Source organism: Coloeus monedula (genome assembly GCF_965178545.1).
Source record: "Coloeus monedula genome assembly, chromosome: 10".
Classification (NCBI taxonomy): domain Eukaryota; kingdom Metazoa; phylum Chordata; class Aves; order Passeriformes; family Corvidae; genus Coloeus; species Coloeus monedula.
Window position 1 is genome coordinate 3,583,056 of NC_138790.1, and position 12,170 is coordinate 3,595,225.

Consider the following 12,170-nt stretch of genomic DNA (forward strand, 5'->3'; position numbering starts at 1 on the left):
GTGGAGAGAGAGAGAAGCCTGTTGGAATGTGCAAGCACAGAAGCATGGTCAGCTGTCCCATAGGAAGTCTCAATAACTGCTTTGAGCTCATTTATGTAATAGCATCATTTCCCACAGAGAATCTGGGAATTTGTGGATGGCGTGAAGTAATTCTGCTGTTTTACAAGTTGGGTGCTTTTAATTCTTTTTTTAATATTTATATAAAATTAAATAACTTACTAATCTTAATGGTTGAGCCTTGCACAGTCTTGTTTGGTCCTTCAAGACCGAAATTCTGACCTATCCTAAGGTTAACACAACCTGTGTTACTTTGGACAAAGCCTTGGAGACATTAGAGGTCAAGGAAAGCTGATGCCATCTGCAAATAGAATGAGAGTGAAATATTAACAAATTTTGGCAGATACATATTCTAACATTTTCTTTCTGAAATTTCAGCTTTTACCGCTATGTTTTGGAGCCAGAGATTTCTTTCACAGCAGAGAATAACTTTGCTCCAGGACCAATTGCCAAGTTTTTAGATATGCCCCAGTCTCCACTGTTCACTCTGAACTTAAATACTCCTGAGAGTTGGATGGTGGAGTCTGTTAGAACCCCATATGACCTTGACAATATTTTCTTAGAGGAGGTAAGAGAAATCATCATGTTCCTACTGCATTTAAATGGTTGTGTTTTTCCAGGGCTTATTTTTTTATGGGAAAGAAATGCAGAATTTTAAATTGCCAATAAACATACAGCTGTGGATATTACTGCATTTGCAGACCTCTAAAGATTTTCTAGGAGGGGAAGCATAAGCTCCCTGACAGCAAGACTGCTGTTCTCAATTACTCATGGATGCCTGACCCAGAGGTTCAAAAACACCCTAGTCTTGAAGCAGGTCCTTTCCCTTGCTCCTAGAAGCCACCAAGCTGGTTTTAGCTACTTGTTTTCACAGTTTTTGTTAACTGGCAAAGACTCCTGTGGTTGATAGAAGGACATCCAGTATCAATGCAGCAGTAAAATCATGCAGCAGAAATCCACTCAGTGGCTGTGGGTTCAGGAGCTTACTGCTGCTTGAACAGACCTAGAGTCACACTGTTAGACTGTGGATCTGGGCAGTGCTGCCCCACATCCAGAGGGAGAAATAAGGAAAAGCCTGTCTGCTGTATGTGTAATGAGACTGTCAGAGCCTTTACAAACAGGCCTCTGGAAAAGTGGCAGTCTTTACAGCCTTGTAGGCATTACAAATGTGGGTCCCCTTCTCACTGATCACTGTATTATTAGCCCCCTCTTATTTCTGCATCTCTCTAATATTGTTTGGAAATATGGTATGGTATTTTGGTATATCTGGTATTCATAATCCTGTACTAGTTAGTCAGAAATCTAGGAAATTTGGTGTTTTATGGTTTGGGTTTTGGTTTAGTGTGTTTTGGTTTAGGAGTTTTTGCTTTTCATCTCTTAACCTAACTGTAAAGCCATAAATAAACCACTGGTATTACATGTCAAGCCTCTGATTTCCATGCCTGCCCCTTAGTTTAATTGAAAGCCTGAGAGAGAGGGTGATTAAATGCTTCAGGCATTCAAAGTGCATTCCTGAGCTTCCAAATAAACAGCAGCTTTACTTTTGCAGGTGCACCATTTCCAGTTCCCAATGTGCAGTCTGTTGGTGCTGTAGCAATTAAACTGTCATTTTGGATGTGCAAATGAGAGGAGATGCTTTGTGGGATTAAACTAACATTCTGCTTATGTACTGTCCTCAGGCTACATCTGAATTTGGCCTGGTAGGGACCCAAGTCTTTTGGGGCTGTGGGTTTTTTTTTTTTCTTTTTTTTCTTTTTTTTTTTGTTGTTCTATATTTTCTTTTCTCTTTTCTTGCCACCTTTGTTCAGTGTAGAAAGAAAGGAATGGGTGTTTCCTGACAGTACCCTAGTGCACTGTAAGGGTAATGCAGAGCAAACAAAGCTAATAGTAGGTGAGACCAGCTTTAAACAGATTTACAGTCAAAATCCTGGATCCCATCATATACTTTCTATGATATGCCAACTACATTCTCCAGTAAATGTTAAAAAAAAATAAATTGTGGAATAGAGCAACAATCCTCCCCTTTTCTTATTCTAGCATATGTTGAGATCCAAATTCTTTTGGTCTGGGCCACTCTTAACAATATTTGTGTGAAGTTTGTCACTTGAAGGAGCTGAGCTCTTTGAGGCTTTCTAGGTATTTGTTTAATAATAAAATTACTCTGGTAAAATTGTTTTTTAATGACTATGGCTATTCTAGAGAGTACCTGAATGACTAGAAGTCGGCACTTTAGAGCTAGTGCTGCAGTCAGCAGTATCTGCTCCTTACAGGTGGACAGTGTTGTAGCTGCAGAGTATGAACTGGAGTACCTGCTGCTGGAAGGACACTGCTATGACATTACAACTGGGCAGCCACCTCGGGGACTCCAGTTTACACTGGGGACTTCAGCCAGCCCTGTCATCGTTGATACCATCGTTATGGCCAACTTGGTAAGCGTTCTGCTGGAGCTGGCAGCAGCTAACTGGTGTTCATCCAGTCAGCACAGCCACTGCCATTAACCACTGGCTGTTCTCTAGCATGTGGCTGTGGGTATCTGGTGTATCTTGCACTCCACAGCTGCTTGCAAATACATCAGAACCACATCACTCCTCACACTGATGTCTGAAGCTTCGTACTCTCTCTCTCACCTTTTTCAAGATGTGCTCCTTTCCCTTCAGCTGGCTGAGAAGGGTCTCTGGAATATCTTTAAATGCTGCCAGTATTCCTAAGGGAAGCTCAGACAGTTGTTTTCCTGAGACAGGGTACTCCTTGGGCCATCCACTCTGGTGCTGTGAGCCTCAGGCTGTCTCATTTTGGGACCCATTTCTTCAGGAGATCTACGGCATAAATGGAGAGAGTCAGCAAGAATAGCTGACATTGTAGAAAATAAAGGAAGTGGGAAAGAATGGGATTTGCTTATTTTAGTTGAGAAAAGGTGCTGGAAATTGAAGTGTATGATTGTTCCCTGCAGCTGCTTTTGTAATGTCACCACATAAGGGGGTGTGTCTGTTCTCACCCTGGGCCATCAGAGAGGTGCTGGACTGAAATTACAGCAGAGGAAGTTAGCCACTGGAATATTTTCTTGTTATGTAATGTTAGTGAAAAACTGAAGTAAATCACCTCTTGTGGGTTTTTGTTGTTTTGTTTTGTTTTTTTAAATCTTTAAATTTTTTAAGGTATTACATTTATTTAAATGAATTAAAATAAAAACAAGGAAAAAATATTCACTGGTGCAAAATACTTATTTTAGAATTTTTACTCATTTTCAATTTGTGCCTTTTCTTAGCCAGAGTATATCCTAGAATGATGCAGTATTTCTTACTGTAGAAAGAAAGATGTCCCTTATTTTACATGACATCACATTGTCTGATTATGTTGGGCAGTAGAGCTTAATGGCTCAGATGTGTCCTTTTCCTAATTAGCTCTACCAAAGTGTCTGTGCATGAAGAGACCAGGAACACGCCCTGTGCTTTTTAAAAAATATTTTAAAATTTTCTTTTTAAAGCAGACTGGCTCACACAGGACCTGCAAGCATTTGAAGCCACAGTACAAAACTGAATGGGGCACTAAAGCATCTCTACAGTTGCTTGTATCTTCTGTAGGTGTAATGATCTAAATCACAGAGGAAAATACTCAGATCTGGAATCTGAAGCTTAAAAGGAATTGAACACAATATTTGAATTTCACTTGTAATTTTTTAAGCTCTGTAGAAGAGGTATCTTGTAAGGTGTAAATTGTGGTACTGCTTCCTGCTGTAGATGAAATACCACTCTGTAGAGCTTCAGAATTCCTTTAGATTTTGTTGTATAATTACAAATCAGTGTTTTGAAATTCCTTCACTCCTTGATGAAGGCAACCTTTTGCAGGAAAAGTCTTGGAGTTTGCACTGTTCCTGTCAGGGCAATGAAGACTTTGATCTAAAAAATAATACCAGACCTTTTCAAGCTTTTGTCTCTTAGGGAAAACCCAACAGTTTTGAATGTAATAATTTCTGGGGCTTTTCTCCTGTTCTCTGGGTTTAAAGCCTTAAGGTTATGTTAATCAATGGGCTTGCAAATAATATTTTAGATAGAAAACAGTGAGTCAAAACACGTAACTTTAAAGCTAATTTTTCTGCATTTGCATTTTCTGGAAACTGCCAAATATTCTTTTCACTTTACAGGGCTACTTCCAGTTAAAAGCCAATCCTGGTGCATGGACTCTAAGACTGAGAAAAGGCAGATCTGAAGATATTTACAGGATCTACAGGTAGGTCAGGATAAGATTACTTCAGTCTTTTTCTTGTGAAACTTCAGAAGTAGGTAGGCATTGTAATCTAATGGTTCCCAAAGTGTGGTGACCTGAACAGCAAATTAAACAGCAAATTACATTTCATGCTGAACTTATGTTATGCAAGGTGAAATTAATTAATTTAAAACCCCATTAAGTGTGTTCAAATAGATGTATTTGTTTCTTTATCATGTCTCAAACCCGTTTTGCAATGCTGAGGCTTAACAAATGTATAAAAATGAGCAGAAGAAATAAAGAATGTATTTCTGCTTTGTAGTAAAAGTCAGTATCTTGCTCTATTTTCAGCCACGATGGCACAGACTCTCCGCCTGAAGCAAATGAAGTTATTGTTGTTCTCAATAACTTCAAGAGCAAAATTATCAAAGTGAAGGTGAGTTTAAAAACTAGGGATGTTCTTAAAGCAGACTGTTTGACCAACAGTGGGGGAGAAACTTGGATTAAGGCCTGATGCTCCCTTCCCACGAGCATGCACTTAAGGCAGTGTGCACACAGCTCACAGTGTCAGGAGGAGAGAGCATCACCTGTAGACTTGAGTTTTTGATACAGGAGAGAATGTCATGTAAGTCCTGTTCCTTGTGTATGTCCCTGAGATACAATAATACTCACGTTTTCCTGACTCAGTTGTGCTTATAACTTCAAGAAAAAGCAGTTTTGTATGTCCTGTATATGTCTAGTAATAAACATTCAGCGTGTCCATTGAGCCAGCATTTTATCTGTTACAGATAAATTTTATTCATTTGGCAAGACATTTTCTGTCACTCTGACACACACTAGGTGAGAATACATTTTAAAAAAGAAAAAAATGGTAAATTACTAATCTCCTGTCTCTTTGGGTTGCCTATCAGGTAATGCCATAGCTGAGAAGTTTAAGGAGAATGACTGCTGGATAAGTGATGGCTATAACACAGCCAGTTCACACCTGACACCATTTGCTTGTGCTGGACTAATTTTGGGATGTTTTCCCCATTCACTGTCTTGTCTGTGTATCTGCTTTGGAGTCTCAGTGGCCAATTATACCACTTAGAGAGTGGTGGAATTGGTGTGTTGATTTTTCGGGGTTTTTTTGAGGAGTGGGGGGTGTTGGTTTCCTTGAAGGATTTTCTTTGCCAGTCACCATCATCGAAGTTGCTCACTAAACATCTCTTAGAAAAGCATTTTAACTGTCCAGACTAACATGGTGTCTAAAAGCTCCTTTTTATCTGTTAGGAAAAAGTCAGTTCATTACTGAGCTGTTTTCCCAGACAGCTTAGGTTACCTGGCAGCTCATGGGATGTAAGTCAAGTGGGTAAAACCAGAACCAGTGTCAGGATAACATTCCATAGCTATTTGCCCCATATGTGGTTCCACTCACTAAAGCCATGTTATGCTTCACAGGTTCAGAAAAAGTTTGATATGATGAATGAAGATCTACTAAGTGACGGCACCAATGAGAATGAATCTGGATTTTGGGAATCTCTCAAATGGTAAAACTAATTAAATGATAACCTGCAAGTCTCTTGAAACTGGAAAACTATTTGGCAATACCATTATGTCTGTGAAATTCCACAGCTGTCTGTTAAGACTGCCTGAATTTAGGGCTGTCATTCATTGGACTCCTCTGTTTCTAGAGATCTGGATTCCTGCTTTGCACCTGCTTTTGCCTTCCCTTAGTCCCCCTGCTACTTGGGAGCCTGAAAACATTGTTCCTTCCCGGGACCTGCACCTCAGCCAGTGCTCTCTCAATCAAAAGGTGTTCATCTGTGAGCTCTTGGACCTTCCCTGTCCATGTGCACAGCACTCTGCCTTGGGGAAGATGCCCTGGTCAGCAGGGAATGACACCAAAAGCCCACAGACCAACTATATTAAACCAAAACTGTAGCCATTTTCTGTATTTGCAGCCTTTCCTATAGAGCTGGCCCTTCCTATCTTGTCCTTCATATAACCATGGTTTTCCTTTCAGGGGATTCACAGGAGGACAAAAGAATGAAGATGTGAAACAGGATAAAGATGATGTACTAAATATATTCTCTGTGGCTTCAGGACACCTATATGAAAGATTCCTACGGTTAGTGGAGAATTCCTAATCCCAGTGTGCCAAATGGTATTGTCCTGCTTTGCACAAGGAAAAAGGTTACAATCTGCAAGAGTATAAAAAACCCCACTTTTTCAATGCTTCAGAAGTCCACTAGAATCTGCCTCTACTGTGTCATAGGAACTTTTGTCTGCATAGCATTCATGAGTTAAAAATAGACTTGGTTTAATAGCTGGTGTGTTGCTGCCCTAAATTTTCTCACTACAATGTAGCCAATGTATTGTTAAGAAGTTACAGAATAAGTCACAGTTGCTTTGGAAAGCATCTGAACTTCTGTTGTTCTCAAAGGACTGTGAAAGCCAACAGGTTGTATATTCTCTGACTAGTTAAGATATATAGATGTTGGGGGTTTAGTGATTTTTTAGATCAAATGAAGCAATTTACAATAGGCTGAAGCTGCCCACTTTTTCTTTATGTGTGAAGTTCAGTAACCTGACACACAACTGCAAATAGTTTAATCATGTAGCCCAGCAATTTGTAATCTATTACACAGCTCATCTTTTGTGGTTGCCACTTGTTCCTGTAACTGTTTTATTTTTTTCCTTTTGACAGCATAATGATGTTGTCTGTGCTGAAACATACCAAGACTCCTTTAAAGTTTTGGTTTCTGAAGAACTACTTATCACCTACATTCAAGGTTTGTTACTAATTAGGAATTTATTTGGTGGTGGGGGAAAGATACCACAAGCTGCTTCCCCCTCCCTTCCCAATGCTGTACCAGCATTGCTTGGCCAAACGTGTACTCACCCAAAGTTGGAGAAAGCCTCACAGATGAGAATGTCAGCTGATGTGACAGTGGGCCAAGTTTTTCTAGTAAAAAACATTCTCCCAATGCTCTTCTGTCATTTTGCATGCTCCCACTTACACTGCTTTGTACACCCCTAAATAATTGTCCCATCTGTGAATTTTTGTGATTTGAGTAGTGCATTCTTTTAGACTCATCTGTGGATCACTGTAAAATGGCTCATTAGGAACTGTGTGGACAAAGATGCTGAAATATTTAGTTGTCTCAGGATAGTTGGCTTTACAATTTGTATTGACTGTTCAGCTTGGGGCTCAAGTCTTTTGTGTGAATTAACAATTTTCTTTGTGGTATTTCATTTTCTGATGTTTGATGCCTTAGACTGAAGTCTGTCTCTTGTAATGTGCTTTTCTTTTTCCTGCAGAGGAACAAAGAACTGAGATAAGCTGCTTTTTTCCCCTCCCTCTGCAGGAGTTCATCCCATACATGGCCAAGAAGTATAATTTCCAGTATGAGCTTGTCCAGTATAAATGGCCACGCTGGCTGCACCAACAAACAGAGAAGCAGCGCATCATCTGGGGTTACAAGATCCTCTTTCTAGATGTGCTCTTCCCATTAGCTGTTGATAAAATCCTGTTTGTGGATGCTGATCAGGTAACACAGGCTGGAGTTATTTGATCTTCTCTTTTTTTCTTTCTCTTTTTTTTTTTAATAATAAATTCCTGAATACAATTTCTGTATTGTTGGAAGGGTTGCAAGTTTGAGCCCTTCATAGGCATGACTGGAGGTTGATTCTGTAATTATTGCATGCTTCAGTGAGGGCTGGGTTTTGTGCCTGTTTCCACAAGATTGGATTTGTTGGCCTGTCTTTTGCTGTTGTCTGGTTCCTCACTCACTCACTGTGATTCCAGCTAGTTTGCCAAATAGATTCTTATTTCACATTTCCATTTTTCCAGTTCAGTCTGTTCTCCCAGCCTGCAGATCACTTACCACAGACAGTATTTTCCTTAGTCACCAACCACTCTACCTTCCCAGGCCCCTGCTTTTAGCTTGGCCACATCTGAGTGGCTTTCAGAGGAGGAGAAGGCAAATCCTTTGGGCATGAGGCCATGTCCTGTTGCAAGGCAAACAGGACTGGAAGGCTTTGTGTGTCCTCACTCCTCAACGGGTGGAAAGTGCAGAAAACACGCACAGTGAGAACTGCCAAAAGTACTCTATCAAAAATACACATGGAACTGAGAAGTACAGATCATCAACAAGTGAGTGTGAGCTGCCTTGGGGGTTTTGGCATATGTACAGTGTGGTCCCATGCCAGGTCTAACTTAAGCTGAAGTATCAGTTAGGAGAGATTTCCAGCTACTCTGTTGTCATTTTAGACAGTTTGTTTCTCTGTTTGTGAGAGATATTAAGGCATTTTTTTCCCATCAGAGTGGCATTTTTAAAGTAGTGCTACTGCCACATCTGTGTCAAAAAGAGATTAAAAAGCTTTCTTCCCTGGAGGCTCTGCAAACTGAGAGGAAGGGATACCAAGAATCACAGTAGAGTTCATGTATAGTGAGAATTCTTGCTGCTTAAGAAACTGTTTTGCTCTTCAGCTGTCAAACCAACCCCTACCAGCTTATTTGAAGCTCTATTTTATTTGCTTCAGCTCTAAGGGCAGGGAGACAACACCTTTTGTGCTGTGTTTTTGTACTACATACACATAATGCCAAAGACTGCCACATATATCAGGTAATTCTTCCTTTAGCTGTTTGCTCAGTTGGAATTAAATCCTGTACAGCATTTCCAAATAAGCCATGGTAGGCTCCTAGAAATCAGAATAAAATGTCCTTTCCCTTCAGATTGTGCGCACAGATCTAAAAGAATTGAGAGATTTCAATCTCGACGGTGCTCCTTATGGATATACTCCCTTCTGTGACAGCCGAAGGGAAATGGATGGCTACAGGTTCTGGAAATCAGGATACTGGGCAAGTCATTTAGCTGGAAGAAAATACCACATCAGGTATTGAAGAATTACTATTTTTTTTTTTTTCAAAATAGAGGGGTAAAGTTTTTGTTGCTACTTAGACTTAGCAGAAAACTAGCTGAAGTATAGAGCCCTGTATGAACCACTTTTTGCTAACTGTTGCCTCTTAAAGGTTCCATGGCCTATGGTCCCTTGTAAGCACTAGGGACACTGAAGTTATTTTCAGTATGCTACAACTTTTACAGATGAAGACCTGAAGTGTTATCTAACAGACATCTTCCTTTGTTAATAACAAACGTTGGAACAGGGACTGCATGACAGCAAAGCTAAGATAGATTTGTTGAAAACTCTTTTTTGTACGTGCCATGACCTTGTTAGAGCGGCTTTCCTGCCTTGTAATGGATCATCTGATGTGCTGCCACTGTGAGATTGTTTTAGGGTATTGTGTCTCAGGGGTTCTAGTGGGGCTGCAGTCAATGATCCCCAGTGAAATGTCATTACTGATTGCATCATCTCCACATAGTGCTCTATATGTTGTGGATCTGAAGAAGTTCAGAAAGATAGCAGCTGGAGATCGACTCAGAGGACAATATCAGGGTCTTAGTCAGGATCCAAACAGTCTGTCCAACCTTGATCAGGTGTGTTTTATTGTGTTTGTTTTGGTTTATTGGGTGATGGTGTCAGGTTGGGACTTGGGATTTTTCCAAAGGACTTTGTTTGGAATGGGATGAAGTGTTGATTCATCACTTTATATTTGCATTGGGGAAAAAGAAAACTCTTACAGAAGTTAACCTTCAGAATTACTGTTGGTTTGGGAGGGGGGTTGCTCCTCCCACGCTGCACCCTGTGGAAACAGCTACTAACTCTTTATTTTGCACAACAGGATTTGCCAAACAACATGATCCACCAGGTACCAATTAAGTCCCTCCCCCAGGAGTGGCTGTGGTGTGAAACGTGGTGTGACGATTCCTCGAAGAAGAGAGCGAAAACCATTGATCTGGTGAGTGCAGGATGATTCCCTCACTCTTACATCACATTAAAATACAGCAACCAGTTTTAGAGGCACTTCCCTACCTCAGCCTGTATCAGTACTTGCATGTTTTCAGCATTTGAGTTTCTTCTGTTAGCTTCTGTATTTCTCTTACCTGGAGCAGTGGCATTGTTATGAATTTGGAAAGAGACTTTGCACTGTTCTCTAGCTGAAGTACAGGCACATGTTGTTCACCACCAGCAGATTAATCCCTGCAGAGGGAAGCTGAGTGCAGAAACCTTTTGTAGCTTGTCTGTTCTGTCTGCAGTGTAACAACCCAATGACCAAAGAGCCCAAGCTGCAGGCAGCCATGCGGATAGTTCCAGAATGGCAGGACTACGATCAAGAAATCAAACTGCTCCAGAGTCATTTCCAGAAGGAAAAAGAAATGGGAACACCAGCTAAGATGCCAGGACAACACACACATGGTAATCTCTGCTTCTGTGCTTCTGTGACTTCCTCCATACCTGTTGGTGTGGTGCTGTGTGCTCCCTCACTGTGAGCTTGTACCATGCACAGCACTGAATTAGGGCCTGTTCAATCATCGGGGAGTGTAATGGGATGGAAGGACCTTTGCTGAGTGAGGCTGGTGTAATTTAACCTAATTCTGAAAGTCAGAGAGCAGACTTGTTCCAGTTCTGTAAAAGACCCTCACTGTTCCTGCAATTTTATGAGCTTGGCCTTATCTTAACCCTTAAAGAAGGGCTGCTACACACCGTGGCTGAGAATTGTTCTTCAGGCACTGGTACCTTGCAAGGGGCAAGCCTTGGGAGGCTGTACTGATTTTCAAACCAATCTGCCAATTGAGGCAACTGAAACTGAGTGCTCTTTGTTCTCTCCTCTTTTACAGATCCAGCAGCACATGTGGAATTATGATCCATGGAGACAAATTCAAGTTAGACTTTTTCATAGACAATTTTTATATTGAAAGCTAGGTTTTTTCCGGTATGTCTGCAAAACTGCTGAATAATTGAATGGGATGATGTATGCATTTCTATTACTTGCCTTTGGGTTAATTTCTGCATATGAAATAGGATCTGGATTGCTGGAATTAGCATTACTGGGGTTTTTTTGCACCTGTGGTGGAGATGAAAGACCCCATGATGGAATTTAGTGTTTCAGAAACAAAACTTCACAATCCACCGGAAAAGCCACAGCCTGTTCCTTCAGCTGTTGCTGCCTCCACCACTGATGAAGCTCCTGTTGGCCTCAGATCTAACTTGAGAGTCTGGGAATTGCAGACATACGTCCTAACCTCATCTGATGGACATAATTTTTCCAGGTAACATTATAAGGCTCTAAATTATGCCTTGAATTTGGGACACTGTTTCATCTTCAGGTTTTCAAACAATTGAAAATACTTCTTGGATTTGGTTCAGTCTGCCCTTGATTTTGTTACAAAACCAGCATTATTTTGATTTTCTAGTTCCTGTCTTCATGTATTGCCCAACTTTTGATGGTTTGGCTTAATGTAAAGCTACCACAATCTATTTAAATGCCCATCCAAATGCCTAAGCTTACAAAGTGAGCAGAACACGGAATTTGGCAGCTGAATTCATCCTAGCCTATATGACTTGAATCAAAGTGCCCTCCCTTCCTCCTGCTCCAAGTGTAAATCAGTCTGCAAAACTGGTAGGGCCTTACTCTTGCTGTGGTTCACTGATTCATGAATGTTTTTTTGTTTATGAAAAATCTGTGGAAGCTTGGAAGTTTATCATCATGTAAATTTCATTAACTTTATTTTTCTTCAAACAGCGATGTTGTCACATCAATAAAAACTTCAGAGCTCCTAGGTCTTAAGCTTTAGCTCCCACTCAGTCCTTTGATCATCCTTTTTCCTTGCACACATTAGTCTTAATTTGATCTTGGGGTTTCTGGATATTTCACTTGCATTTGCTTTCATTCTGTGCATAGACAAGAAGGTCTCTTCTTGCAAGGATTAATTACCCTGGGCTAGTTTTATCATTCATATTCATGTCTTCATTTTTAAAGATGCTGCTGCCATAGTTCTGTACTATGAACATACCAATTAAAG

At 40.5% G+C, this 12,170-nt stretch overlaps 1 protein-coding gene across 3 annotated transcripts in view; it reads left to right on the forward strand.

The window, feature by feature from the left end:
• Positions 1-11,935, forward strand: part of UGGT1 (UDP-glucose glycoprotein glucosyltransferase 1) — a 39,471-nt gene extending 27,536 nt beyond the window's left edge. For 2 of the 3 annotated variants that reach the window (XM_082287890.1, XM_082287891.1), the window contains 13 exons: positions 436-625; positions 2,328-2,486; positions 4,199-4,284; positions 4,612-4,696; positions 5,701-5,789; positions 6,266-6,370; positions 6,950-7,034; positions 7,611-7,793; positions 8,981-9,141; positions 9,629-9,743; positions 9,989-10,105; positions 10,404-10,563; positions 10,986-11,935. In XM_082287890.1, coding sequence (XP_082144016.1) covers positions 436-625; positions 2,328-2,486; positions 4,199-4,284; positions 4,612-4,696; positions 5,701-5,789; positions 6,266-6,370; positions 6,950-7,034; positions 7,611-7,793; positions 8,981-9,141; positions 9,629-9,743; positions 9,989-10,105; positions 10,404-10,563; positions 10,986-11,011 — 1,561 coding nt within the window. In that variant the 3' untranslated portion in view covers positions 11,012-11,935. Of the gene's footprint in view, positions 1-435; positions 626-2,327; positions 2,487-4,198; positions 4,285-4,611; positions 4,697-5,700; positions 5,790-6,265; positions 6,371-6,949; positions 7,035-7,563; positions 7,794-8,980; positions 9,142-9,628; positions 9,744-9,988; positions 10,106-10,403; positions 10,564-10,985 lie in introns of those variants that run through there. The other variant, XM_082287892.1, reaches the window with a different exon arrangement.
• Positions 11,936-12,170: the final 235 nt, after the last annotated feature.